The following is a 26,403-nucleotide window of genomic DNA, read 5'->3' as shown; positions in this document are numbered from 1 at the left end:
GTCTTGTTAGCTGTCTTCAACAACCTGTTCAAACGTATTATTGTTGGCAAAACATGACAACGCAATCTACACCATGTCAGCCTGAATCATGCATTTCAGTGTGCTTATAAATCAAGACATGTTAGCATATAGTAATCCTGCGATTACCATGGAGACCCCTGTTCCTCTGTGCGCCCCATGAGTAATTAGTGGATGATCACACCTTGACGATGCACTAAATCTGGTGCAGAAAATTAAATCTGTAGAATTAAGCATATGTAAATGACATATTACAAACAATTAGTGAAGTTAACCCCAAGTTAGCCTGCTGCTTTGACTTAGAATAATTCTAGGAATGTACACTGATTTTGACTCTGTTTTTTACATATAAAATGCATTTCATTCAATTCTGTCATGTGCACTTTTATTGAAGTGAATAATCTATTGCATCCTGACACTGGTTTTCAGCTGTAAGGTCAAGCAAATCAATATCAAACATTCCCTAAATGATATTGCGCTATCTGTTATAGGCCTATATTTCCTTGTCGGAAAACTATCACAGTGGCCCTTTGTTGAAAACCAGCTTTTTATAAAAGGACAATAAATTCTGAATTCTAGCAACTGCATCGTCCATACGCCTATAATTAAAGCACGGTTTCCCCCTCTTGTATGCAGTTCATGCTGTGAACTCCAATCATTGGCCTCATGTTAGTTCGTATGGATTTAGAATCACATTGACGTAATAGGGATAGAAATCTGGAACCATGCCGGTTGCTTATGATTCCATTAACGAATCGTTTAGCACTTTTAAAGCATTTAGCATTAAAATAGCACAAATAAATATGCATATATTGTTAATCATATCTAAATCTGTGTCATCTAATAAAAGTCCTGACTGTAATGGCACATGCTGAACATATTCCTCAAATTCTCAAGAAATGGGAATTGTCTTCAGGTCATCTAACGGCAAAGTTGAACACATCAGCTTACAGTATTGAAAGTGACTTCATCTAATCAGTAAGCTTTTAAGATGGTGAAACTTTGCCACATTGACCTGTGAGCAACACAGCTGCAGCAGCAGGATCGTTCCCTGTTGTGTCTCTGGCCTCACTGCAGATCAGGTCGAAGAAGATCATGGATGTTTCAAGTCCCGGGACTGAAGCTTCGTCAATGGAGCCTAGTTCCAGGCTTTTTTGCTGTAGATCCGTGAGACGTTGCATCCCTCTGGTATACAGACAGGAGCTCTACAACATCCTGCGCATGACCGGACCCCTGGTATGAACTCGGCTTCTTTCTCTCACTTATACACTAATATATGCACATAACTATAAGGATAAAATATTCACATATTCATATTAACATAACAGAAACTTTCATCTCATGTGGCGAGGAATGAATCTGCAAAGAACTGTCATTATTTCCTTAAATGGCTTAGTGCTCTCACACACTTCTCATTCACTGACAATTCTCAGGTTGTCATTCCAGGTTGCATCGCGCATTCTGAATTATCTCCTGCCGTTTGTCATAACAATGTTTTGCGGTCGCCTGGGAAACAGTGAGCTGGCTGGTTATGGAATGGCTTCAGCTGTGAGTTTGTTTCAGTCTGCTTATTATTCCTCTTGAGTGTTGCAACCTGTTTGCTTTGTGTTAAAAGAAACAATGGTGTATGAAATGCAAATGTTGGCACAGTGTCGTAAAAGTTCAGCCATCAGGGGTTTGACATATTATAAGCCCTTGGTTTTGAAGCTATAGTGTACTGATGTAGTTCAGAGCATGGCTGAGAAGTAGCTGATGCTTGTTATTCTGATTTATCAGACGATAAACATAACAACTGCAGCTACAGGTGGAGGTCTTGCGCTGGCAGCTGACACACTTATCTCTCAGGTATGAAAATGTGTGTGGAGGCAGTGGGGTCCAAAAGTCTCAGACCACACTGAAGAGGATTCAAAAACCTCTAGCAAATGTATTTATTTATTATTTTCTACAGACAGTCAGATGTGTATTTGAATTTTTGTACCCCACTGGAACTCCTGCAATGAAATACAGAATAAGGTTCTACTGCAATTCTGAATTTGGTACCACATGAGACATTTCAGGAATACAGTATCAGTTTAAAGTGCCATGACTGAGATTTGGCCTCATGTTCCCCTCAGACCTTTGGTGGGAAGAACCTGTGCCGTGTTGGCATCATCTTGCAGAGAAGTGTCCTGATCCTCCTGCTCTTCTGTTTGCCCTGCTGGGCTCTGCTCATCAACACACAACCCATCCTTCTTCTGCTGGGTCAAGACCCAGAGGTGGCCAGGTGATTCAATAAACAAAAAAATTGGTAACACTTTATTTTGATGGTCCACTTTAGACATTGTGTTGACTATAAGTAACGTTGCACCTACATGTCAATTAACTCTCATTAAAGTATTAGTAGACAGTCTGCTTAATATCTGCTCACACGTTATTTTGATCGTCCACTAACAACCCTACCGAAAGTGTAACCAATAAATTACTAATGGTATACCTAGTATATACACATAGTGCTTTTTCTTAACTCTAACAAAATCTTTTGATGTTTCTGCTAAAAACAAGGAAAAATCTTCAAGACAAGATGTATTCTCAAAAACATATTTTATGAAATTTTGATAGTTTTACTGGATGAGAAACAAAAAACGGATAAAATGCTATGGTGTGGTGGCTTAAACTGCAGCTAAACCAGGTTCAAACTGCAAGCGAGTCGTCAGCCTAACTCTAGGTTGATAAATGTATGTGCTGAATGACTTCTTGTTTACCATTTAGAATGAATAAATCCTTTTGACTAGAACCAAAAAACAAACAATATTTATGCATGCTAGTTTAAAGTTATAGATCCCCAAGGTTTTGAGCAAACTAGATAGCGTCTTAGAATGACAATCCTCCCTATCTCTAGCAAACATATTTTGCGACTTCCTTTCCTAAATAAATGTTGACAATATTGTTAAATGAGGCGTTTTAATGTGCACAGACACATATTCTAATACTCAATTTAGATGCAGGCCAGGGTGGAAATGACAGTGTGCAGCAGATTTATTCTGCTGTGTGATAACTCACAGTGTTCTTTTTAAAATGATTCATGGTGTCTTGTCCTCTATACTATATCACAGTTACAAATTTGTTCCTTTTCAGGATAGCTCAACTCTATGTGGTCTGTTATCTGCCAGCAGTCCCAGTGAGTCATAAAAAATTGCATAATTTTCCTCTTGCCGGCACAGTCGTATAATTTACATTCTATGTCTTGAAATATGATACACATATACACCCCAACTCCAACTCCAACCAGCAGTGTTTCCCTTTCTCTCTTTCTTCACACAGGCTATGTTTTTGCATCAACTGCAAGTAGCCTATCTCCAGAACCAGGTATGCAATCTTCTTTTGGCAGTTATAAGTATAGATAAGCACCTTAGCTGAGCTCTTCAAAAGCAATGTTGCATGGAAGATCTTAGAACCTGCAGAGTATCTTATCTATCAAAGTCAGCCTCCAACTGTGATCTTTACTGGCAAAGATCTTCTTGCTGTATGATTTGTAAATGTAGCTTCATATGTGTCAGTCAATGTAATGTCACAGCAGTGACTGTAAATCCAAAGGATGCTTTAACAGTGGCTGTTTTGGGCCTGTAGGGTGTGATTCTGCCTCAGATGTATGCAGCCATTGCAGCCAACATTGCTAATGTGGTGACAAACTACATCCTTCTCAACTGGTTGAACCTTGGGTTATAGTAAGTCGAGGGGCTGTCATCCCTGTCTCTCATTTACACACATGTATTGTGTTAGTTAATCATGCAACAGTTATAATTACAGTCCTCGAAATTGATCGTTCAAGCGCTGTTCCCTAATATTTAGTCCTGCAGTAGGCTACAGGGATTTTTCACTGTTTATATCACTCCGCCTGTTTGAGTGATTCATTCAACCGATTAATTCAAACAAACTGATTCATTCAGCAACGAATCAAGTGACTGTCTGAATCTGAAATCACATTTTTTGTCCAAATTTACAATATTCATAAAACAGTAGGCGAAAAGTATCCGAATGAGATTCTGAAGTGCCCATCTGATGGACACTTTATCCCATGAGGCCTTGGGGAGGATTTGTGTATGTCAGTGAAATGACGTGGGCCATCATCAACACTGATGAGAGATTCATTCATTGTATCATTCACTAAACCGATTTGTTCAAAACACTGATAATTTAGGAACGAATTGAAATGCCATTGTGTGTTGTTTGGATACATTCTGCTGTGGCTTTGTTTGGGATTATTTTCTTTGGCTGAGCAAAAATACACGCAGTAACTCACCATAATTTGTCTAAAGTGTCAAATTAAAATGTATAAAAACTATCACACGCAATACATAAATCCATAAACCACAGGACACTTATATTCGTGCCCTGACCGTTTTTCATTTGATATTGCTTATATGTCCATCCATACAATGATATAGAACTACCGTACTAGTTTTAAAGTCATGCATTTTTCTGATATTTGTATTTCAGCGGATCTGCTGCTGCCAATACCATATCTCAGATCTATATTTGTCTTTTCCTCTATTTATATATTCGCTGGAAGAAGCTCCACTTTCAAACATGGGGAGGTGAGCTAACTAGCTAGTTAAACAATGTTTTAATAAATGCATAAAATACCACTCCATATGTGTCTGCATTATCTTTCTCTGCCCACCACAGGCTGGTCATGTGACTCACTGCAGGAGTGGGATGGATATATGAAACTGGCCATCCCCAGTACCATGATGCTCTGCTTCGAGTGGTGGATTTATGAGGTTGGAGGGTTCTTAGCAGGTAATTTGCTAAGGACTTAAGTCAAAAACAAATCCTTTGTGCTTATATACAGAAAAAGCTGCCTGTAAAATGTAATAGAAGTATGCATTTTATAGGCCTAGTTATGAAGAATGTCCTCCATTTACAATGTTTGTTTGGATGTGGTGCTTAATGTGGTTTCGGGTTACTAATTTTGGCAGCTGCTATTTGCACTAAGTGAAAATAGCGATATATTCTATTTACACTATATAAAACTAGCAGTTCTTTGTAATAGGTGCAAATAGTTGTTTGATGCTATTTACTAATAGTGGCAGATATTTGCACCTCAGTATTGTTGTACATTAACAGGATGCAGTAATAACAAAGAGTGTAAATGACTATATTTATAAAAAATATTAAATGGATGCCGCCTTATTGAGACAATAAAGCCATCGCTACACTCACCCCTAATCCTAACTGATAAACACTTAAAGGTCCCATTCCATGGATTATTTTTATTATTTTATAATGTTTCCAGGGGTGCCCTTATAATGTTAGTATGTTTTTTAGATCAAAAATTTTTATTATTTAGAAATAAAAGGCATATTTCCTAGCCTGATTTCATTCCCTGGTTTGAACACTCTGTTTGAAGGGGCGTGTCTGCTGTGAGACTTCAGTGTAAACGCCCTCTGCTGTGATTGGCTGACATGCTTGCATATGAAATATCTGGCATTACATGTGGAACTATCTGGAAAACTTTTACTATTACAGCTATTATACGTTTTTACTATTACAGCTATCTGGATTAACGAATTGTGAGAAGTTTTTTAAGTATTTAGATCTATTACCATCACATAAAAGGTTGCAGTGATGAGCATTAAGCAGATAACGTTAACAGTCTGTTGATCGCGTGAAATATCTTATCATTGCAACGCAGTTTCTGCACTCTCACTAATGATTTCACCAATGCAAACATGAGGTATATAAATACAGTAAGAGCTTCGTTGTGCAGTGTAACAGCGTCATTGATTTCATAACGAGTTTTGGCAAGTGTCCAGATATACTCGCGCTGTGTGATTGATAGCTTGGGCGATTGGAAAGGGATTGTTCTTTGATCGCTTTCTGTATATTAATCACAGTTTAAGTAAGATTATTTTCATCCTACTAAGAGAAATGATGTGAAGTTGATCGCTACTTCCATATTAAATCACTACTTACCGCTTGCTGGAATATAGTTGAAATTGCCCCCTTCGTCAGTATGAAACGCTGAGAGAAACCTGTTTGATATTATCCCAGGTTAGAAAAACAGTCCGTGGTGAAATGGACAGAGCAAACTAACAACTTCGAATTAAACTTTTGCGGTATCCGATATATTATTGATAAACATCAACCACGTCTGTTGACATTTCGCCATCAATACGCCTGTGTTCCTGTGGGCGGAGGTTACGGTTCTAGTGACATCATTAAAGAAGGAAGTAGAGGGGTGTAGTCCAATCCAGCCGTTTTTTGTAGTCAACTTCTGTTAAATAAAATATCTCGCTTGGCATTGAACTTTGAGCTTTATAATTTTACAGATATTATTTATACTCTAACAACAACATTACACACTAACTAAAGTTTGAAACATGGGATCACGAAGAACGGGACCTTTAAGCAGTCGTTAGGCACTTTATTTCCACTTTTCACATATTTTCTTCATTTTTATTAAAAATAAATGCCTTTCCGATCTGATATGAGATGGGAGAAGGGAGAAGAAGTTCGGCAAAAGGCGGATTCGAACTCGGGTAGAACGTGTCAAAAGCTACTTTCAGGCGCCATACTCCCTATGGCCTACGCCACTGTTAAGTGTTAAGCAATGTGATCCAACCAGATGTTGGTGGGTGGAGTTAGTGTAAATAGCATTTGCCAACAGGACAGGCTATTTACACTTAGTGCAAATAGACAATGCGTTTTTCACTCATGATTGCTACAGGAAAATAGAAAAGGCTTGTGTAAAAGCTTTAATAAGAAAGATAAACCACTTAAATGCAACATTATAATACCATCAAACTCATTCCCATATGTCCGTCTCTTTCAGGGATGCTGGGAGAGTTGGATCTTGCAGCTCAACATGTAGTCATTATGCTGGCTTTTATCAACTACATGGTAATTTAAGCCCCAATATTCCCCTAATTATTAAATTCCAGAAGGAACATGGCACATGCTTCTCTTCTCCCACTACTTATCAAACAATGATTTACTTTGTTTCACATAACCAGACAAAAAAGTATAGGCTAAGAATCATAGAGAATAGAGAACTAATAAATTACTAGCTTTAAAACATATACGATTGTTCAAAAGTTTGGGGTCGATACGATTTTTTTTTTTTAATTGCACTTTTATATTAAATTGATCAAAAGCGACAAAAGATTTCTGTTTCAAATAAATGTTTTTTTTTTTTATTTGTTTGTTTTTTACTTTCTATTCATTTAAGAACCATAACTGTATACCTGTTTTCAAAGAACCATAACTGTTTTCAACATTGATTATAATAAGAAATGTTTCTTGAGCAGTAAATCAGCATGAGAATGATTTCTGAAGGATCATGTTTCACTGAAGACTGGAGTAATGATGCTGAAAATTCAGCTTTACGGGAATAAATTACATTTGAAAATATATTAAAATAGAAAACAGTTATATTAAATCTGTCAAAAACTTTAACAAAACGTCCTGACCCTACTTTGGAATGGTAGTTTATTTTCTTAACATGTTTTACTGGGATGTCAGTTTCCATTAGGGATTCAAGGTGCCGCATGTGTACATGTTGGCAATGCACTTGGAGCTGGAGATATGGCCGGAGCGATCCGCACCAGCAAGGTCTCGCTGACCTGCACAGGTTTAAACAGCCATATTCCTTTGAGACACATTCATCTTTCAGTGTCTGCTCAAGTTTGACATGTCTTTTTTCTTTTCCTTTATCATCTGGATGCAGCTGTCTTGGCTGTTTTGCAAGGTCTTGTGCTAGCGTCAACAAAAAATGTCATTGGTTTCTTATTTACATCAGACGAGTAAGTATTTTTTTCCAAATGAGACTGATTTTCTTTATCAGAAAGATGTTCTTTAGACAGTACTGTACTGATGATTGTGTCTTATTTTGTAGGCGTATTGTGGTGCTTGTCTCCAAAATCTTGAACGTCTACTGTGCGCTTCAGTTCTTTGATGGTCTTGTTGTGAGTACTTTGCATTGCTCTTACTTTTTCTGAGGAATTTCTTTTATTTCTGGTTTTAGATGGCTGTGTTTTCCAAATGAACTGCAATATATGTATTATGTATCTATATTTTTTAGATACTTTTTTTAGAAACTATTTTTTGCAGCATGATCATTTCAGTATTTGTTTAGCTCAACTGGAAGAACACGCAAACTAATAAAATGTATTGCTTAAATGCACAGTCGCTTTAGATAAAGTCTGTAAATGTCTAAATGTATTATTTTACTCTCTCTTCAAGTGTGTCTGCATGGGTATTCTGTTGGGATCAGGGCAGCAGAAGATTGCAGCCGTAGCTAATTTCTTTGGGTATTACTGCATTGGACTTCCACTTGGCATCTCTCTCATGTTTGCTGCAAAATTAGACGTTGTCGGTTTGTTTTCCTTCATTTTTTCATTCTATGATCTTATTAACAGTTTAAATTGTCACTCATTGTACTCGTTGATATTCTGTGAACTTGTCATCTTCTCTAGTCACCATGTTAGCATCTGCTTTATAAATCATAATTTCATTGGGTTGAAGCACGTAGGGAACATGAGTGGACCCAGCACGGGTCCCTGCAGAATTGCATTAATACGTCTCGGGCACAGAGAACAGCATTCATTAAAACATTTCTGTAATGAGATAACAGCTGTCCTAGAGCAATGTCCTCTCTTGCTTTCACAGGCTTTTGGCTGGGACTTCTAATTTGTGTATGTGTGCAGTCCAGTTTTTTCATTGCAGTCATTTTTAGACTCAACTGGGAGAGAGTGACCAAAGAGGTAGGCCTGCTTTATTACAGCTCTTGCAAGGCAGCACTCTCCTCTTTTTTTCTATTCTTCTTCTTCTACTTAGGCTAAATTTGCAGACTCCATTTAAACTCTTTGTATACTGTATATTTCAGTCTTAGGTGTGCTGTCTATTTTAGGTTTTTGTAAGCCTTTCACAGTCCATTTTACAGGATTTCCATAATGTGACATAATTTTGAGAGAAAATGTAGGATGGGACTTGATTTTGTCATTAGGATTAGATTGGATTATGAAAAGTGGCTTTTATATATCAAAATGGAGCCAGACTGCATTGCTAGAACAATGTCTAAATTATTTTTTTAAGGAAGTGAAGTGACATGAAGGCAAAGTATAGTGACCCATACTATACTTTTTGTCCTCTGGATTTAACCCATCCGAGTTAGTGCACACACATTAGGAGCTGCGAGTAGTGAACACACTGAGTTTGCATTATCTGAAGTCCAGGTGTTTGGGCATCTGAAGTCTTCATAATAGGCTGGATCCAGGCTAAAGAGATGCGTCTTTAATCTAGATTTAAACTGGGAGAGTGTGTCTGAGCCCTGAACATTATCAGGAAGGCTATTCCAGAGTTTAGGAGCCAAAATCAAGTCCCGCCCTACATTTTTCCTTGTTCGAGAAGCCGTTTCACATCTTCCATTTCATGCTGACTTTAATTAATTTCAGTTCTCATCTGAATTCTATAACTATATATAAAGTTACATACATAACATTTCAGGCAGTGGAACGAGCTGGAAAGGGTAAAATCTCTACAGCGTACCCTGATAGTCTCACTGCGAGGCACAGTGAGGTATGTCTATTGACTTTTACTATATCTGTGACAAAAAACATCTCTGAAAACTGAGCTTGTGTCTTGTCTGCTCTCAGAATGGGGAAGAGTATATGACTGTGAACTCAAATGATCAGGATGGAGAGCCAGACGTGACTCGCGTGGAGGAAAAGCCCACAGCTCTGCTCTCTACCTCTCAGCTGATCCTCAGGAGGGGTCTGACCACCCTCGCTGCTCTTCTCATCCTAGCTGTAGGGATAGCCATCCATCTCATTGTGCCTTTACCTGAGGTGTCTTATGCTCTGAGGTCAAATACTACTTTGGAATCAAACTTTACCACACCGTCAACTCTCATCCATTCAACTTCAATCTCAATCTGAAAGTGTAGAGCTACATTTTATTACCCAACTTCTAGAAAATGATACATTTTCCAATACAAAAATAATTGTTGGAGCATTACATACACCTAAAAAAGTAATTATATGTATGATAAATTAATTATATTATATTATATCACATATTAAATTATATACATTTTAATTGGAAAGACAAACACTGAATAAAAAAACTATAATTTGAAATATCTATTTAAAAACATGCAGATTTGTCTCTTTTCTTCTTTTTTTGATTTGTAGAAATTAAAGATCATTATTTGAAATTTATTTTATTTACATTTTATTTTTCCCAGCTGGCTGTAGCAGCGATTACTAATGTTTTTGACTCTCATGTTTGACTGAGATATAATAATAATAATAATAATTCATTACATTTATATAGCGCTTTTCTAGGTAGGCCTACTCAAAGCGCTTTTTACATGAAAGGGGGAATCTCCTCAACCACCACCAATGTGCAGCATCCACTTGGATGATGCGACGGCAGCCATATTGCGCCAGAACGCCCACCACACACCAGCTTACTGGTGGAGAGGAGACAGTGATGAAGCCAATCAGTATATGAGGATGATTAGGAGATTGTTCGGGAGAGTCAAGAAAGACATAATCCATTACCTTTTCCCCAAGGATTCATGGGTCTGAAACTCATTTTTACAGTCACTTTGAATGAAGCAATCTCTGCCCATGCTGGCCATGTTCTGCAGTAATGAGAAAGGAAAAATGCCACAATCCCTAGTAAAAATCAGGGATTTCTAATGATAGAAAAAAAATAATAATACAAAATACAAAGCCAAACACTTTTAACATCTATTTTTAAACTTAATGTAAGAGCTAACAATTGCAGAATGTTCGATCAAAAGCAGTCTCTGAATCATATTTTGTACAATTAGGCATTCCTGATTTGATTTGTTTTGATTTAAAAATTAATTAAAGTTGAAAATGATAAAACAGATGTTCTCATATTCATTCACCTCTAGCACACATCTAGAAATAAAAGGAGACAGGTTGGTTTATGGGCACGATTTATTTGACAGATGATAGGAAACATTGTAATAAACATTTAATTTATGACTTGCATGTTTAAGAATAAGAATAAGTATTAAGCTCTCGGTTCGGATTGTTCTGGCAAGCAGCACAGCTAGATTTCACTCACACATGTACATGTATAATTTAATACTCATCACATATTTACAGTATTAAAATTCATGAGCCCAGTTTTGTAGAAATTCAGTGCAGCTGTTACAACACATTTTTCTTTTTTCTCTCTCTTCTTTCTTATTCTTTTTCTTGAAATATTGCCAGAACGTTCAGCTTTTGAACATCACAGTGGTTCAAAGGTTGGTGTGAGGCACTGAGGAGGATGTTAATGTTTATTTATGTCCTTTAAAAAAGTAACCATTTTTCCTGAAATCACATACTGTATGCATGATGATGCAACACATCATAACACATGTTTAGATATTAATTGATTTTTGGAACTTGATTGATGATTCACTGGTTTGTTTGTAAATGTTCATGCGGCTGTGAGATGTATGCAGAAACAAACCAAAATAGATCTACAATTACAGTGACATTACCGGCAAAGGACAGTCAAAGGCAAGTTGTAATGATAAACAATTCTGGGGTTTTGAAATGTTAAAGTCATATTTGTAGTTCTAATTTGAAAACTGAAAGAGCAGCTGAATGAATCATTTTATATTGGTTAATGGAGGGGGATGTGAAAAAAGAAAAAAAAAGAGAGCTAGCATGCAAAAATGTGTATGGCATGCACAAGGAAAATAAAATAAAGTTTTATGCAAAGTTCACACACAAATGTTGTGTTTGCATGTTTTATGGGGACTTTCCATAGACACAATGATTTTTATACTGTACAAACTGTATATTCTATCCCCTTACACTGACTAACCCTACCCATCACACAAAACTTTCTGCATTTTTACATTTTTAAAAAACATCACTTAGTATGATTTATAAGCTGTTTTCCTCATCGGGATCAAAAAAACAAATGTCCCCACAAGTATTTTGAATATTGCCAACTTTTTGGGGACGTTTTGTCCCCATAATGTAGGACACACACACACACAAACACACTCACTTTATTAGGAACACCTTGCTATACCGGGTTGTTCCCCCTTTTGCCTTCAGAATTGCCTTAATACTTCTTGGCATAGATTCAACAAGGTGCTGAAATATTCCTCAGAGATTTTGGTCCATATTGACATAGCATCACGCAGTTACTTCAAATTTGTCGGCTGCACATCCGTGATGTGAATCTCCCATTTCACCACATCCCAACGGTGCTCTATTGGACTAAGATCTGGTGACTGTTGGAGGCCATTTGAGTTTAGTGAACTCAATGTCATGTTCAAGAAACCAGTTTGAGATGATTTGTGACATAGTACGTTATCATAATAATAAAAAAGAAAAAAGAAAGAAAAATATTTCAATGTTTGATACTGAAAAAGCTCAATATATTGCCTTTGCAAGCCTCAAACAACTATATAGGTCATCTGTTTCTTTCATTCAGGGATATGGGCATCCTGTCAGAGAGTCCTGTGTGCAGTTTTCATATACTCCAGAGTACACTACTCTAGTAAATGTTCCACCAAGCTGTGATACAGTAAGTTAAGTAACAATTAGTAATACGTGACGCTTTTTTTTAGAAAAAGAGCGTTGTAACTTCTTTGTTGCGGTAGAGCTAGAGCCTGGACTGTATAGCCTAATTGTGGCATGGGTTACGTAGAGCTGGTAGTCTTCTGCTGTTACACAGTTACCGTAAGTACACCAAGAGTATTCAAAGCAGCACTGGATATATTCAATATCATTATGCTGATTACTTTAATGTGTTGTAAATACAGCTGTTAATCAACTTGTAATTGGATTTTTTTTTTTTTTTAACCGATTGATCTTGTAAAACAATGCAATTCTTTGCCAGGACTGAAAACATTCTCCTCCCATCCTGTGGATTAAATCAAAGCGTCTCATTGTCTTCACCTCAGTTAATCTGTAAGCCTTCAAAGGTTGTGAATGTGGACCTGAAGAATGAACAGCGGTAAGGGCCCCTAACAGTCTATAAAGCAAAACCAGGCCCCTTACAGTGGCTTCGAAGATCACAACTGAGAAGAGCATGGACGTCTCGAGTCCCAGAGCTGACACTTTGACAATGGAGCCCAGTGCCAAGCTGTTTTGCTGTGGTTTTGTAAGGCGTTGCATCCCACTGGTATACAGAGAAGAGCTCTACCACATCCTGCGCATGACTGGACCCCTGGTGAGGATTCTGTCACATACACATCATGATAATGTGCTATGCTTGTTCTGTTTAAATAGTGAAAGAGCTGGCAGAGAAATGCAGTGGCTTCGAAATTATCCATTCCTGAATAGAACATGATTTGTTTTGGGTACATTTTGTATCATGTCTTAATGCATGTCCATTTGAATACAAATTAATCCTGGATGAGTTGATTCTCGACTGCTAAATCTTGCATCCTGTATAAAATAAATGCTGTGTAAAAATAAGCCCAAAAAAAAAAAAGGTCTTAAATAGCTTGGAAATCATGTTTTAAGCAGATTTTACAGTATATTTCCAGACTAGATCTGTTAAAAAATAATTAGTACAAATTCTCATGAATCTTCAGATAAATAGGTGCTTTGTTTTTCGTCCATGTGACTGTGGACTTTAATAACCGTAGTCCATGTGAATCCAGGACTTTCATCTCCATTTAGTGCTAAATATTTCTTTGTTTGTATTCTTAGCTTGTGTGCCGGTTCCTGAATTTCCTCCTTTTCTTTGTGGTGACAATGTTCTGTGGACGTCTGGGGAACACTGTGCTAGCGGGCTACGCCATGGCCTCAGCTGTACGTCTGCTTGAATCAAAACTTCTGCCGGCAAATATGTGTTATGTACCACATTATTGAGATGTGCAATATTATAGAACAATGATTCACAAGCCCACACAATGTGTCCGATACATTTATTTTTCAGACCATCAATGTAACAGCTGCAGCGACGGGGTTTGGACTTGCTTTGGCATGCGACACTTTGGTATCACAGGTGTGTTTTCCATACAAATAGCACTCCAACTGTGTAATAAAATAATAAACCAAAAGCATGGACAATGAAAGGCCTACTAAGATTCACTTGTTTAATATATTTTATATGTAAAGCCTCTGAAATACTTCAGGGGCATTTGAATACAAATTAATCCTGGATGAGCTGATTCTGGGTTGTTATTGCAAGCATAAAATTGTATGATGTCTTGCATTCCATATAAAATTATGGTCATAAATAGCTTGTAACTCACATTAACAGGTTTTATGGGATAGATAAAGATTCTTTCATGACATTTATGGTTGTATGACAGTTTTTTTTAGGTTGATATCCCTCAGACCGTTCTCGCATAATAAAATAACTGATAGCTTATGGCAGTCTAACATCTTGCCCTCAGACATTTGGGAGTAAGAACCTTCTCCGTGTGGGCATAATACTGCAGAGAGGCATTGTAATTCTGACGCTCTTCAGTTTGCCCTGTTGGGCTTTGCTTGTGAACACCCAGCCCCTCCTTCTCTATCTGGGACAGGACCCTGAGGTGGCTAGGTAAGTGCCACTCTTCAACACTCACTGACTGAACATATTTGTTTGACATTGACTGTTGAATACTAGAGTACAAACCAGTCTGTGGTGTCAGAAGGAAAACTAACAGCTTCTCTCTCTCTCTCAGGATTGCACAGCTCTATGTGGTTGCATATTTGCCAGCAATTCCAGTAAGGTCCACTAATGGATGATTATGGATTGCATTTCCAGTGCAGTTGAACTCAAATCCAATTATTCTTTGTATTCATTGCTGTTCATCCTCATGTTGAGTCTGTCATGTGTCTATATTACAGGCCATGTTTCTGTATCAGCTGCAACTGTCATACCTTCAGAACCAGGTACAAAAAAGGATTGTTTAAGGAAATCAACAACTTAATAACTGCATTCAGTTCTTGTATGTTGTTGTTGTAATACTCATGAACCCACTGTACAGGGAGTGATCAAGCCTCAGATGTATGCATCTGCAGTTGCCAATGTTGCCAATGTGATAGTGAGCTACTTTCTGCTGTACTGGTGGGATTTTGGAGTTTAGTGAGTATAGATATGTTTTCCATATTTTGTGTTTTTTCATGTGTTTTTCAGTATTTTGATAATAAGATTTGTTTTCTGTGCACTTTCAGTGGGTCTGCTGCAGCAAACACCTTTGCTCAGGTCTTTAATTGTTTTGCCCTGTTTGGTTTCATTCGCTGGCAGAAGCTCCATGAGAAAACTTGGGGAGGTGAGTGTCTATCAACATTGGGGAAGTTACTTTGAAACTTAAGTTTGCCAAACTACCAACTCATATTTAAAACTTATAATTAATCTAGTCAAGCACTTTTGGGGGGGAAAAGACTCAATAAAAACACCTCAAGATGCACCTCAAGAACCAAAATAAAACTACTTAAGGGACACTATTTTCTTAAATGTATAAGTTTCAGATTTGTATCTTAGTCTTTTTCTGGAACAAAATTTGTTTGTTTTTGAATAAACAAATTCACAGTCTCGATCAGCTTTAAACTTGATACATTTACACAAAACAATAAACAGACTATGTCATGAATTAAATAAGAGTATATAGAGACGCACGATATATCGGCCACCATATCGGTATCGACCAATATACGTTTATTTTTATCGGCCCGATAAGAAAAGTTGGCCAATATATTAAAGCAGATAAATAATGGATTATTTCCTTTATGAACAGTGTTCACCATGATGGTTTTGAATTTCTTGAAATATGATTAGAATCAAAAAAGAAAATACAGTTGAGAGCAACATATACAGCGCAAGTCTTTCATGCAGGCTACATAAAATTATAATGATAACATTATAATTGTGTGCTTGGGACATGCCTTTAATGATGTGACTTTTGTTTTTGCAATTGGGCTCTCAAAAATTATATTATCGGACAATATTTTGGTTATCAGTTTTCAAATATAAAGAATTATCGGTTATCGGTATCGGCCAAAATTTTCATATCAGTGCATCCTTAGTATATAGAGTATAAAGAACATAGCAATGAGCAGCAGAATCAGTCCGAAAAAAAAAAAATACCTATAATACTCAAATCCATGAACACAAATAGTTTTTTAGGCTATCTGTTCATTTGCCTGACAAGTCCGAACTGATTCACTGATATTGGGGATATGAGAGAGAACTGTCCTCTCTTGAAGTCTGATTCATTTTAGTGAGAAGTTAGTCCTGTTCATTTTAATGGAATCGGTTCGTCCTAAACAGTGCTTTTTGTCATGTGCCTAAGAAGTCTGAATTATTCTAGTGAATCGGTTCATCCTAAACGACCCTCTCTAGTCTCATAATGTAGCCATAAAAAGTCTGATTCAATTTCGTAAATCGGCTCATCTTAAACGAACTAATTATTTTAGTAGTGAATCAGTTTGCTGTAAACAGGCCTCTCTTTCATAAGCATTATGAATTCAGATTTGTTCTAGTGAATCGGTTCGTCCTAAACGGCATTTTGAAGAGCGTGTTTGTTCTTTTAGCTTGCTCGAAGTTGACGCGAAATATGAGACATTAAAACAGAGTTTGTCATGCTACTATTACTTGTTGTAAAAATTACCCTATTACTTCTGCAACTAAGAAGTTACTCTTGCTACATTTGCTTAGGACTATTTACTTCTGAATGCTGGTCTCCGTCTCCATGTGCTTTTCCTCTGACATGATTAGTGGGTCGTGAAGGTACAGAACTCATTGAGGCGTTGTATAAACTTGCAATTTCTTTTTTCAGAGCTGGGGGAAAATAGTTGCTCTATGGCTAATCTCCTAGGCCCTGTTTACACCTGGTATCAAGATTTAGTCGATCGGATCACAAGTGAACAACACTAAATACAGGTGTAAATGGGCTCCATAATGTTTTGAGCTAGTCAACTTTTGACCACTTCCAGAGGTAGTAGAAAACGCATTTGTCCTGATTGCTTTCGTAGTGTAGACACTCATGTGGTCGAATACGTTCAAACAACCATAAAAGAGCGCCCACTCTCCACCTACTGACTTAATGTGTAAACATTATGGGAAGCGCACTAGTCAGAAGGGATTTAAACTTTATTGGCTGAAGACCCAAGTTTGGTTTAAAGACAATAAAGCGTACCAAGCACAATGTTCTCTCACCATTCCTGATTTTTAACACACACTCACAGCATTTGGTGTGTGTAACGAGGTTAAATGTTGTGGGAAGATGGAGGCGGGAACCGGCTAACATTCAAACACATTTTACAGTTTTTCTCGATTGCTTAAACACTATAACCAGGCCTTTGAACTAAAATTTCAAAACCATAACGCTATTTATCAAAAAGCACACCCATTTCACTAAACTATAAACACTATTCCCTGTTTTGACACATGAGTCAGATTTGTTGAACTGTCACTGCAAAACTCTACACACAAATCCCTTCATTTCTCATTGCTTAGACCATGTTGTCATTTAGAAAGCACTAGCATTCAAAATTGTTCACTCAAGTCAGCACAGCTTCAGCTCAGTTAGCACACAATTACCCAAGTGGAAACACTAAGAGTCAAAATTTAACACACATCAATCAGAACCTTCAATAGATATATAAAAGGGCCCAAATCAGTTTATTGTGTTTTGGAACAATGGATCCAGAAAGACATGAAGGAAGAGGGATAGGAATGAGGAGGAGGAAGGGCAAGGACAAGAAGACAAGCAGTCTCAGATGAAATTCAAGCCACTCTAGTTGCCCATGTCTTTATCAATGGTATGACTATGAGGGAGGCTGGGCTACGAGTAAGGCCAAATTTGAGTCGCTTTACCGTCGCCTCGAGAACCTTCAGGGAGGTGTGGTGGCAAACAAAATTCTATCACTGAATAAGAGACAAACATTTCCAATAGTCTTTGATGAGGTTTATTTTCTTGCAAGAAAAGGCCAGCAGTTGTACAGTCAGACAGAACCCCTCCCTTTCTCCTTTATAGTCTTGACTCCCAGAATGTTATCTTTCTAGGTATTTCAACCATATGCGGAACATTCTTAGACTTGTTCATCATATTGTATCCTTGAGTGGAGGCCCTCCTGTTACGTCCCAACACTCTTTACCATTCCAATACGATTCGAATTCCATATTAGAATATGGTTTGTGTGTGTTCTTTTACTGTCATATGTTGGTCACACACATCTTACTGTAAGTAAATATAAAAAAAAAGTAAAAAAAAGAGTAAAACAGGAAAAAAAAAAGTTTTTGTGTGTGTGTGTTTTCTGTGTATGAATAAAAATGTGCCAATGTATCCACTGGTTGTGTCTTTTGTGTTCATCATGTGAAAAGGTTTGTGAGGGGGGAACCACAAGCAACATAACTTACCAGTTTTGGAAATGTTGTTTTGAATTTATTGCACCAGTGTCTTAGACTATGTTGTAGTGTGTGTGATTTTGAGGGCTTGTGTGTCCTGTCTGAGGGCAAAGTTTGTTTTTTCAGCAAGAGTGAATGGTTTTGAGTGTAGAGCTTCATTTTGACCTGAAAATAGGATGTTTGGGGAATTGGGTGAGACTTTATGGATTTGTGTTTATAGTTTTGAGAATACGAGGCATAGTTTCAAGAAATGTGTTTAAGCAATCGAGAAAAACTGTAATGCCAAAACTAAAACAAATACAAAACAAAAGTAAAAGACAACAGCCCCTCACGGACGACTGCTGACATGTCAAATAAAATCCAGGCCTAGCCTCTCTCGATCTTCACTGTCGTCGCTCCTCCTTTTATGCTTCCGCTCCTCCGTGAGAGATACGAGACCGGTGCGTCTCACAGGTGTCGCTCATTAGCAATCACGCCACCGGCCTCGCGCCGTTCTCCCACGGCCTTCCTCGTCCTGCTCACCACAGCGTGATCTTGCGGCTGTTAGAGCAGAAACGAAAGCTGGCTGTCTTCATATGTTTTGTCGTCGTCTCCGGGCGCGTTCGTATGTAAATTGGGTTGCACTTTATTTTACAATGTACTTACCTAAGAAAGTACTGGGTAATATAAGGTAACTACATGGGTTAAGGTTAGGGGTAGCGTTAGTACCTAGTTTACCCAGTTATTGCAATTACTATAATACGTACGGTATGTACATGGAGAAAATTGCTACCGTAAATTGCGTGAGCTTTTGCCCATTAGATCGAAAGATCTAAAAAAAACAAACAAAAAAAAACATACATATGCCCACCCATAGACCATCCCTTCGAAGAAATCAGGACAGAAGTGGTTGAAAGTGGACAAAAGAGATGGCTTAAAACACCAGGTCTAAACAGAAATGTGTGTCCCTCGTCTATTTATGATCCAATCGACCAAAACGTAAATACCAGGTGTAAACAGGGCCTTACTGTTTTCCTCCAACAGGGTGGTCTTCCGAGGCTCTGCAGGAATGGGGTCCCTACATGAAGCTGGCCATCCCCAGTACACTGATGACCTGTTTTGAATGGTGGATCTATGAAGTTGGAGGCTTCCTGGCAGGTACATTCAAGGGTTTTTATAGTTAACTAAAACTAAAACCAAAAAAAAAAAAACACACACAAAAAAAACACCTTTGTTGCTTAAAATACAATAAAACTTAACTGAAATAAATAAATCATTTTTATTTTATTTCTGCAAGTTATCAAGGCAACATTTCTTACTTATTTAGTTTAACTAGATGTACTAAAAAACATTAAAAAACACAGCAAAAGTACTAAAATCTCAATGATGCAAAAATAACACCATTACACTCACAGTAGGCTACAGAAAATAAATGTTTATGTTTGTATATTTAACCAGTTTGATTTTACTCTTGCTTTTCCGCTGAATTATCCCATTCCCACTGACTCTCCTCATCCCATCAGGAATGCTGAGTGAGGTGGACCTGGCTGCTCAACACGTGGTTATAATGCTGGCGTACATCAACTACATGGTGTGTTTGGATAATCTGAGAATATTCATATTATTATATAAAGTCACCGTTATCCTTTTCATGATTGTGCTGTTTTTATCATCTCCATCTTGATATTCCAGATCCCATTAGGAATGCAAGGAGCAGCATGTGTTCGTGTGGGAAACGCACTTGGCGCTGGGGAAACAGCTGCTGCCATCGTCACCTGCAAGGTTTCTCTCATCAGTTCAGGTAAAACTCATTTAATTTGATATCAATCATTCCTAAGCTTGTCATGACACTTATAAAGTACCAATTTATGTCTTATAAATGTTAATTTTGTTCCCCAGCTGTTATTGCAATCATTCAAGGTTTAGTGCTGGCCTCAACAAAAACCGTCATTGGCTTCATATTCACTTCGGATGAGTAAGCCACTTTCCTTATTATTTCAAGCATGTAAAACAATGTTTGTTGGCATAAGTACACTTGAAGAAATCTGTAAACGCTCTTGTCTAATCATTACAAATTAAGATTTAACAGAAATAATGTCAACAACAGCTGTGTTTCAAATTTCCATTGTGATGTTTGTTTAGGACTATAGCGGAGCTTGTGTCTCAGCTACTTAATATCTACTGCCCTCTTCAGTTCTTTAATGGAGTATTGGTGAGTTCTGCACAAACTTTTGTTCCTCATTTTCCCAGAAACAGTATATAGGGGGAGGAGAAGGACCACCCATATAAAAATAAATGGGAGATATTTCAGCGCTCAATATAGGCTCAATACATTTTATTTAAAAAAACCAGTCTCCAGAAACTTTTTAGCAAGATTTAAGGTAAAGAAGTGATACCATTATTGCGGTGTTATTTTAATATCATTGATATACTATTATAGTTTATTAGTATATAGTATAGTATAGTATAGTATAGTATAGTATAATATATAGTTAATATTTTTATTAACGTTTATTTATTAGATTTAGTCTATTTCGTTGTAGCCATTTTTGTACTTCAATTTGAACTAAACAAAAATTAGAAATGTTGCCCTTCATGCAAAGGTAAAAAAAAGTTTACTTTTTTAAATTTTAGTTTAGTTTAGTTAAAATGTGTTTTGCCTTGAAGAAACAAAAAAAAAAGTTACCGATAATAATTGTTGTCAGATTATATTGCTGATTTAAAGTCCCCCTGTAGTCAATCATTTTATCCCTTAAAACTCCTTGATCACCATAAACATTTCCATATACATTTAGTATATGGATAGAGCGTATTATATCCAATATAATATGCAAGTTAGCCCTGCCTCCACTCACACACACCAGCTCAGAGATCCACTCAGTTAAGTTACTGTAGTAAACGCTGCACAATGGTATCGCTCTTTACAATGTAGGACACATAATGGAAATTTATATGATTAGCCTTTTGCTTTACGTTATCAAACAGCTAATAATGTGTTGCTAATGTTGCACAAACCATGTTTACGTTTGCCATCTCAGAGACAGACAGCTGCCTTGTAACAATCAGCATAGAAACGCTTTGAACAACTAAGAACGTCAATGGAGAAAGGCACATAGTTCATCATAACATCGTAATATACATCATATACATAATTCACCCGCTATATTGCTAAAAGTACCAGATTTTTCATACCAACAGAAAAAATTACTGGGATAACCTAGCTTCTCTTGAGATTCCCCTGCTTCACAGCAGTTAATGATATGCTAAAGCCAGCCTGCACTTTGACTGTCTTTGGTTCACTGGAGTTTTAAGGAGAAAATACTCAGCAATGGTGTTGACTTATGAATTTGCACATGGTTTGTCTTAAAGCATATTAAAAACACCACATAGACATATAAACAACATTAAAAGCTTGATTTTCACCACAGGGGGTCTTTAAAATATCAAGCGTATAGGGTGGCCATATAGCACCAAAATGGCCATCGAGTGGACTTACCTTGAAAGGACTATATATTAGGGCTGTCAAACGATTAATCGCGATTAATCGCATCCAAAATAAAAGTTTGTGTTTACATAATATATGTGTGTGTATGGAGTATAATTATTTTCTATATATAAATACACACACATGCATATATATTTAAGAAAAATGTGTTATTTATATATAAAATATTTATATATAATATAAATTATATATAATATAAATATATATACACAGTATATACATGCAAATATTTCTTAAATATATACATGCATGTGTGTGTATTTATATATAGAAAATAATTATACACCGTACACACACATATATTATGTAAAAACAAACTTTTATTTTGGATGCGATTAATCGCGATTAATCGTTTGACAGCCCTACTATATATATATATAATTGTGTGTATTTATATACATATTTTTATATAGTTATATTTATCTTGAAAAATGCAGTAGTGTTTTGAATCAAGTGTAGTATTTTGAAGTGTTTTATTTCATTATTTCATTTCATCATTGATTTCAGTGTGTTGGCATGGGCATTCTCATTGGCACAGGGCAGCAGAAGATAGCTGCTATTGCTAACCTTTTTGGCTACTACTGCATTGGACTCCCATCGAGCATTGTTCTGATGTTCACGGCCAAGTTACAAGTTGCTGGTTCGCCTTGTTACAACTAAATGCATCATATTGACTCCTGTCACAATTACTGATGTTTAATTACACAAATGATCAGGGAATCTTTTAATATATACAGTTTCTCTCCCGCTCTTTCAGGCTTTTGGCTGGGCCTCTTCATTGCGGTCTTTTTGCTTGCAATTTTTTTTGTTGTGGCCATTTTCAAATTAGACTGGAAGAAAATTACCAAAGAGGTAGGCATATCAGACCTATCAAAACTTGACCTCTAATTATACTGCTCATGATCATGTGATTAGTTGTTGACTTCTGTGACTGATAGAGTTTTTTTCTCTTTGCAAGGCAATTGAGCGTACAGGAAAGAGTGCAAATGGAGTAGTGACCCCTGAGTTTTGTTTGAATCCTCGCAACAGCTTCTACCAGGTGGTCCTGAATACAGAGGTATGTTGTCTTTATAGTTTTCAGTTTATATAATCAGTAAAAACTATTAATAAAAAGTATGCATTATTTTACCACAATTAATTACAAAAATAGCATGCTAAAATTGTCATTTTCTCATCCTCATGTTGTTCCTATGATAACAATGACTTTCTTCTGTGATACACAAATGAAGATGTAACTATTTTTTGTCCAGATAATGAACCTCAATGGGGTCCAAAACATAATTGGACCTCATTCACTTTGATTGTCTTGACAAAAAACACTGAAACCATTTTCATAAAGTCATACCGGTTTTGAATGACATGAGGGTGAGTAAAATGATTTTTGGCTTAACTATGAAATGTGGCACCCATGGCACAGTCAAAACGCTTATAATGGTGAAATTGTGTCTCACTGGATCAGAATGGGAACGGATACATCGTTGTGAGCTCTCACGATCAGGACGAGGGGCTCAACAGTACTGTGGTGCATGAGGAGCCAAACGTGACTCGCGTGGAGGAAAAGCCCACAGCTCTGCTCTCTACCTCTCAGCTGATCCTCAGGAGGGGTCTGACCACCCTCGCTGCTCTTCTCATCCTAGCTATAGGGATAGCCATCCATCTCATTGTGCCTTTACCTGATGTGTCTTATGGTGCCGGTGCAAATTTTACTTTGGTCTCAAACTTTACCACAGCTACTCCCATTTATTCAACAAGTAATGTTTGAAACTAGGACCTCAGGTAGATTCACTGTGAACATTTTATATGCTGTGAGAGGCAACAAAGAAATTGAATTGAATTAGAAAAATAGACGCATTTTTACAGTGGTCTCAGCCTCTATATTGTGACCTAGACAGATGATCTTATTTTTTATCCTTAGTGCATTTGCTTTGTCCACATCATTAGGCTGAATAGTAAGAAAATCGACCAGCTTAGCAGGAAAAAGGTCTGTTCCCCAGTGACACAGTCATATAATCTCTTCAGTTGACATTTCTAGTCAGGCGTCTGCTGGAGACATACTGCTAAAAAGAAGATATTCTACAAAGCCGCTGTCACATACAGAAAGCTGTATTATTAAACATGGCGGAACTGTGGGGGCCGTTACAGAATGTGTGTTGCAGGGCAGTGGAATAAAAAAAAAAAAACAGCGCATGGCCTAGTGATGTGTTTATAACTTGAGTGCCACATTTTTTGCCATGTCATGCACAAGCTGCAAAAAAGCTTATTTTCAGTTATTTTCTATGTAAACATGCGACGTAAAATGCAGCGGTTAAGTAAAAAAAAATAAAAAAATAAAAAATTCCATTTAGGGGCCATTCATACAGAATAGGTTTTTTGCTTTGAAAACAAAATGCATGTGTGTAGTGACAAAGTGGGATAGACAAAAAAGCAAGGTCTCGAGATCTTTTAACTTGAACGCTGCATATTTAAAAACACTGTGTTATGCGCCAGTCGCTGCAAGAGATGTGTGCATTACAGTCAAAGACGTTTGCCTAGTGCAAGTTTGCATATAAGAACAATAGAAATGCAGCACAGTGGAATACAAAAATGTGTTCTTTGTGAATGGCCCTGCGTCTCTTTCAAACGCAATAATGATTTCTGTGTGAATGACCCCGAAAAGGTTGTCTACACTGGACACGTCAAAGCGAACATTCCAAATCCATTTGTATTGTTGTCTGAAGTAGCAAAACCATGTGGAGTAATGTGCATCAGAAACAAAACAGGCCGACCGTTTATTGTCGGTGACTCGTCGTGTCGCACTGCATCCGGTGTAGACCGAATCACTGATTATAATGGTTTCTATTTGCTTTTGATGCTGCTTGTGTCTGCTGTAGACTTGGCGTAAGACAAAAAACATGCAACCTTTTGTGAAATTGCTCACATATGAGTTTTTAAAGGTTACAGTAAATATTCACAGACAACTGGTGAACCATCAAATGTACTAGCTCCATCTGATTAAGGTCATCTATTATATATGGTTGGACATCCATTATACTGTATATCTTTTCATTTTCTATTAATGCTATCAATCAATGCAATATTGTTCTTTAAGCTTTTTTCTATTGACATATGACTATATATCTGATAAGTTTTTGATTTTTAAATTTAAATTTAATTGTTGTTGTGTGCTGTACATAAACAGCATGCAGCAATACTATTTTTTAATCTACTTTTGTCTTTAATTTTCTCCATCCAAAATAGAAATGCTGCCTCCTGTCTAAGCCTACACATATTTAAATATATCCATGCTGATATGTCCATCCAGAGCTTTGCTGTCATATTGTTTGTTGCTAACTTGTTATTATGTAAATGTCTGATGTACCTATAGGCCATCAGGATTAACATATTATAGTAATTTTGCTGGTTAAGCTCATGATTTGTATGCCCTGTTGTGGGCGGTCTTTAGCACACACCCCATCTTTAGAACTGTTTATTGTAAAAAGATGATCTATAATTAATTTAGATTCTAGCTGCAAAAACTGCACATTTGATTCAGAGCAGCTTATCAAAATGAAATCCCTGGTGAAAGATAATGTGTATTTCAGTGATCTTTAGTCAGATCTTTAGTCATTTACATTGTGACTGTGCCTCAGATGCAATTTCACTGAAACTGTGTCTGTAAAGATGTGAACCAAATGGTTCATACAGTTAGAATAACAAAGCAACAGCATTCCTCAGGAACTTATTGTAGATTGCAGGATCTCCAGTGGGAAGTCCTAACAGTATTTATTGTTAGTAGCCCTTTTGTCTTCAGGTATAAAGTCCTGTCCCACAGACAGAACTTTGGGAGAAGTTAAGATTCTTAGAAGGGTTTAGATTCTTTGAAGACTGACACGCTAACATTGCTGCTGAAGAACTGCTACACTACCACCTTCAATAAATGTTCCCCACAAGAACTTTGGTCAAGCTTACTTATTTTATAGATTAGAGAAATTGAATAAATTGGCGACAAATACAGCGAAATCGAACACTGGGTCAACAAATCACTATATCCCATTATATTCAGAGTGTTTTAGGAGGGTATTTTTCTTCATCAGCTATATTTAGAGCCAGGTCACTTGAGGACGGAAAATTTATTTAATAAAAAAATTCTCATCCCCTGATCCTAGTGTGTTGATTGAACAAAGTCTATGTGAAAATCATAGTTGCAATGTGGCATGGTCTCAGCAATTATAGTTAGCATAAAACTGAAATTTTGATTCTTTATTGTGGCATATATACAAGTGAAATGACTTTTCGAATGAGGAACATTTGGTGCGGGGCTTGATTTTGTCCATCTAGAATTAATCGGATCACTGTTGTTTGCTAATTGCTGCAATCCCATGTGAGTGACTGGCTGCTGGAGGAAAGGAATTATTGTCTCGCTCTCTCGCCTTACATGTTGACTTTAATGACAACCAATGTTTGTGTATATTTTTTTTGCATCAGCATGCACAAAGTATATTTTTGTGCATTTCGACTTTGAATGTTATTTCATGAACTTAAACATCTTCCCATTGTTCACATTCCAACACATTTGCTCTTTTAAATATAAATTCATGAGATGATAA

The 26,403-nt window shown here is 37.0% G+C and overlaps 1 protein-coding gene across 1 annotated transcript; it reads left to right on the top strand.

The window, feature by feature from the left end:
- The first annotated feature begins 1,059 nt into the window (after nucleotides 1-1,059).
- Nucleotides 1,060-25,116, top strand: LOC307167819 (uncharacterized protein). Its single transcript, XM_079887124.1, has 34 exons — nucleotides 1,060-1,254; nucleotides 1,465-1,566; nucleotides 1,795-1,863; nucleotides 2,133-2,281; nucleotides 3,133-3,175; nucleotides 3,319-3,363; nucleotides 3,625-3,722; nucleotides 4,495-4,592; nucleotides 4,684-4,797; nucleotides 6,833-6,900; nucleotides 7,522-7,630; nucleotides 7,727-7,802; nucleotides 7,895-7,964; nucleotides 8,242-8,374; nucleotides 8,668-8,762; nucleotides 9,505-9,576; nucleotides 9,654-9,919; nucleotides 13,026-13,215; nucleotides 13,701-13,802; nucleotides 13,930-13,998; nucleotides 14,393-14,541; nucleotides 14,666-14,708; nucleotides 14,832-14,876; nucleotides 14,972-15,069; nucleotides 15,159-15,256; nucleotides 19,357-19,470; nucleotides 19,836-19,903; nucleotides 20,005-20,113; nucleotides 20,212-20,287; nucleotides 20,455-20,524; nucleotides 22,325-22,457; nucleotides 22,575-22,669; nucleotides 22,776-22,874; nucleotides 23,277-25,116. The coding sequence occupies exons 1-34, from the start codon at nucleotides 1,114-1,116 to the stop codon at nucleotides 23,577-23,579; spliced, it is 3,609 nt and encodes a 1,202-aa protein (XP_079743250.1). The 5' UTR covers nucleotides 1,060-1,113; the 3' UTR covers nucleotides 23,580-25,116.
- The last annotated feature ends 1,287 nt before the right edge of the window (nucleotides 25,117-26,403 follow it).

This window comes from Squalius cephalus, assembly GCF_949319135.1.
Source record: "Squalius cephalus genome assembly, chromosome: 11".
Lineage (NCBI taxonomy): Eukaryota > Metazoa > Chordata > Actinopteri > Cypriniformes > Leuciscidae > Squalius > Squalius cephalus.
Note: the sequence above shows the minus strand (reverse complement) of the source record. Positions and strands in the feature narration are given on the sequence as shown.

Coding starts and splice junctions, on each gene's coding strand:
- LOC307167819 (XM_079887124.1), top strand. CDS start 1,114: ATGGATGTTTCAAGTCCCGGGACTGAAGCTTCGTCAATGGAGCCTAGT. Junction 8,375..8,667: donor TGCAAAATTAGACGTTGTCG/GTTTGTTTTCCT, acceptor TTGCTTTCACAG/GCTTTTGGCTGGGACTTCTA. Junction 14,877..14,971: donor TGTCATACCTTCAGAACCAG/GTACAAAAAAGG, acceptor CCCACTGTACAG/GGAGTGATCAAGCCTCAGAT.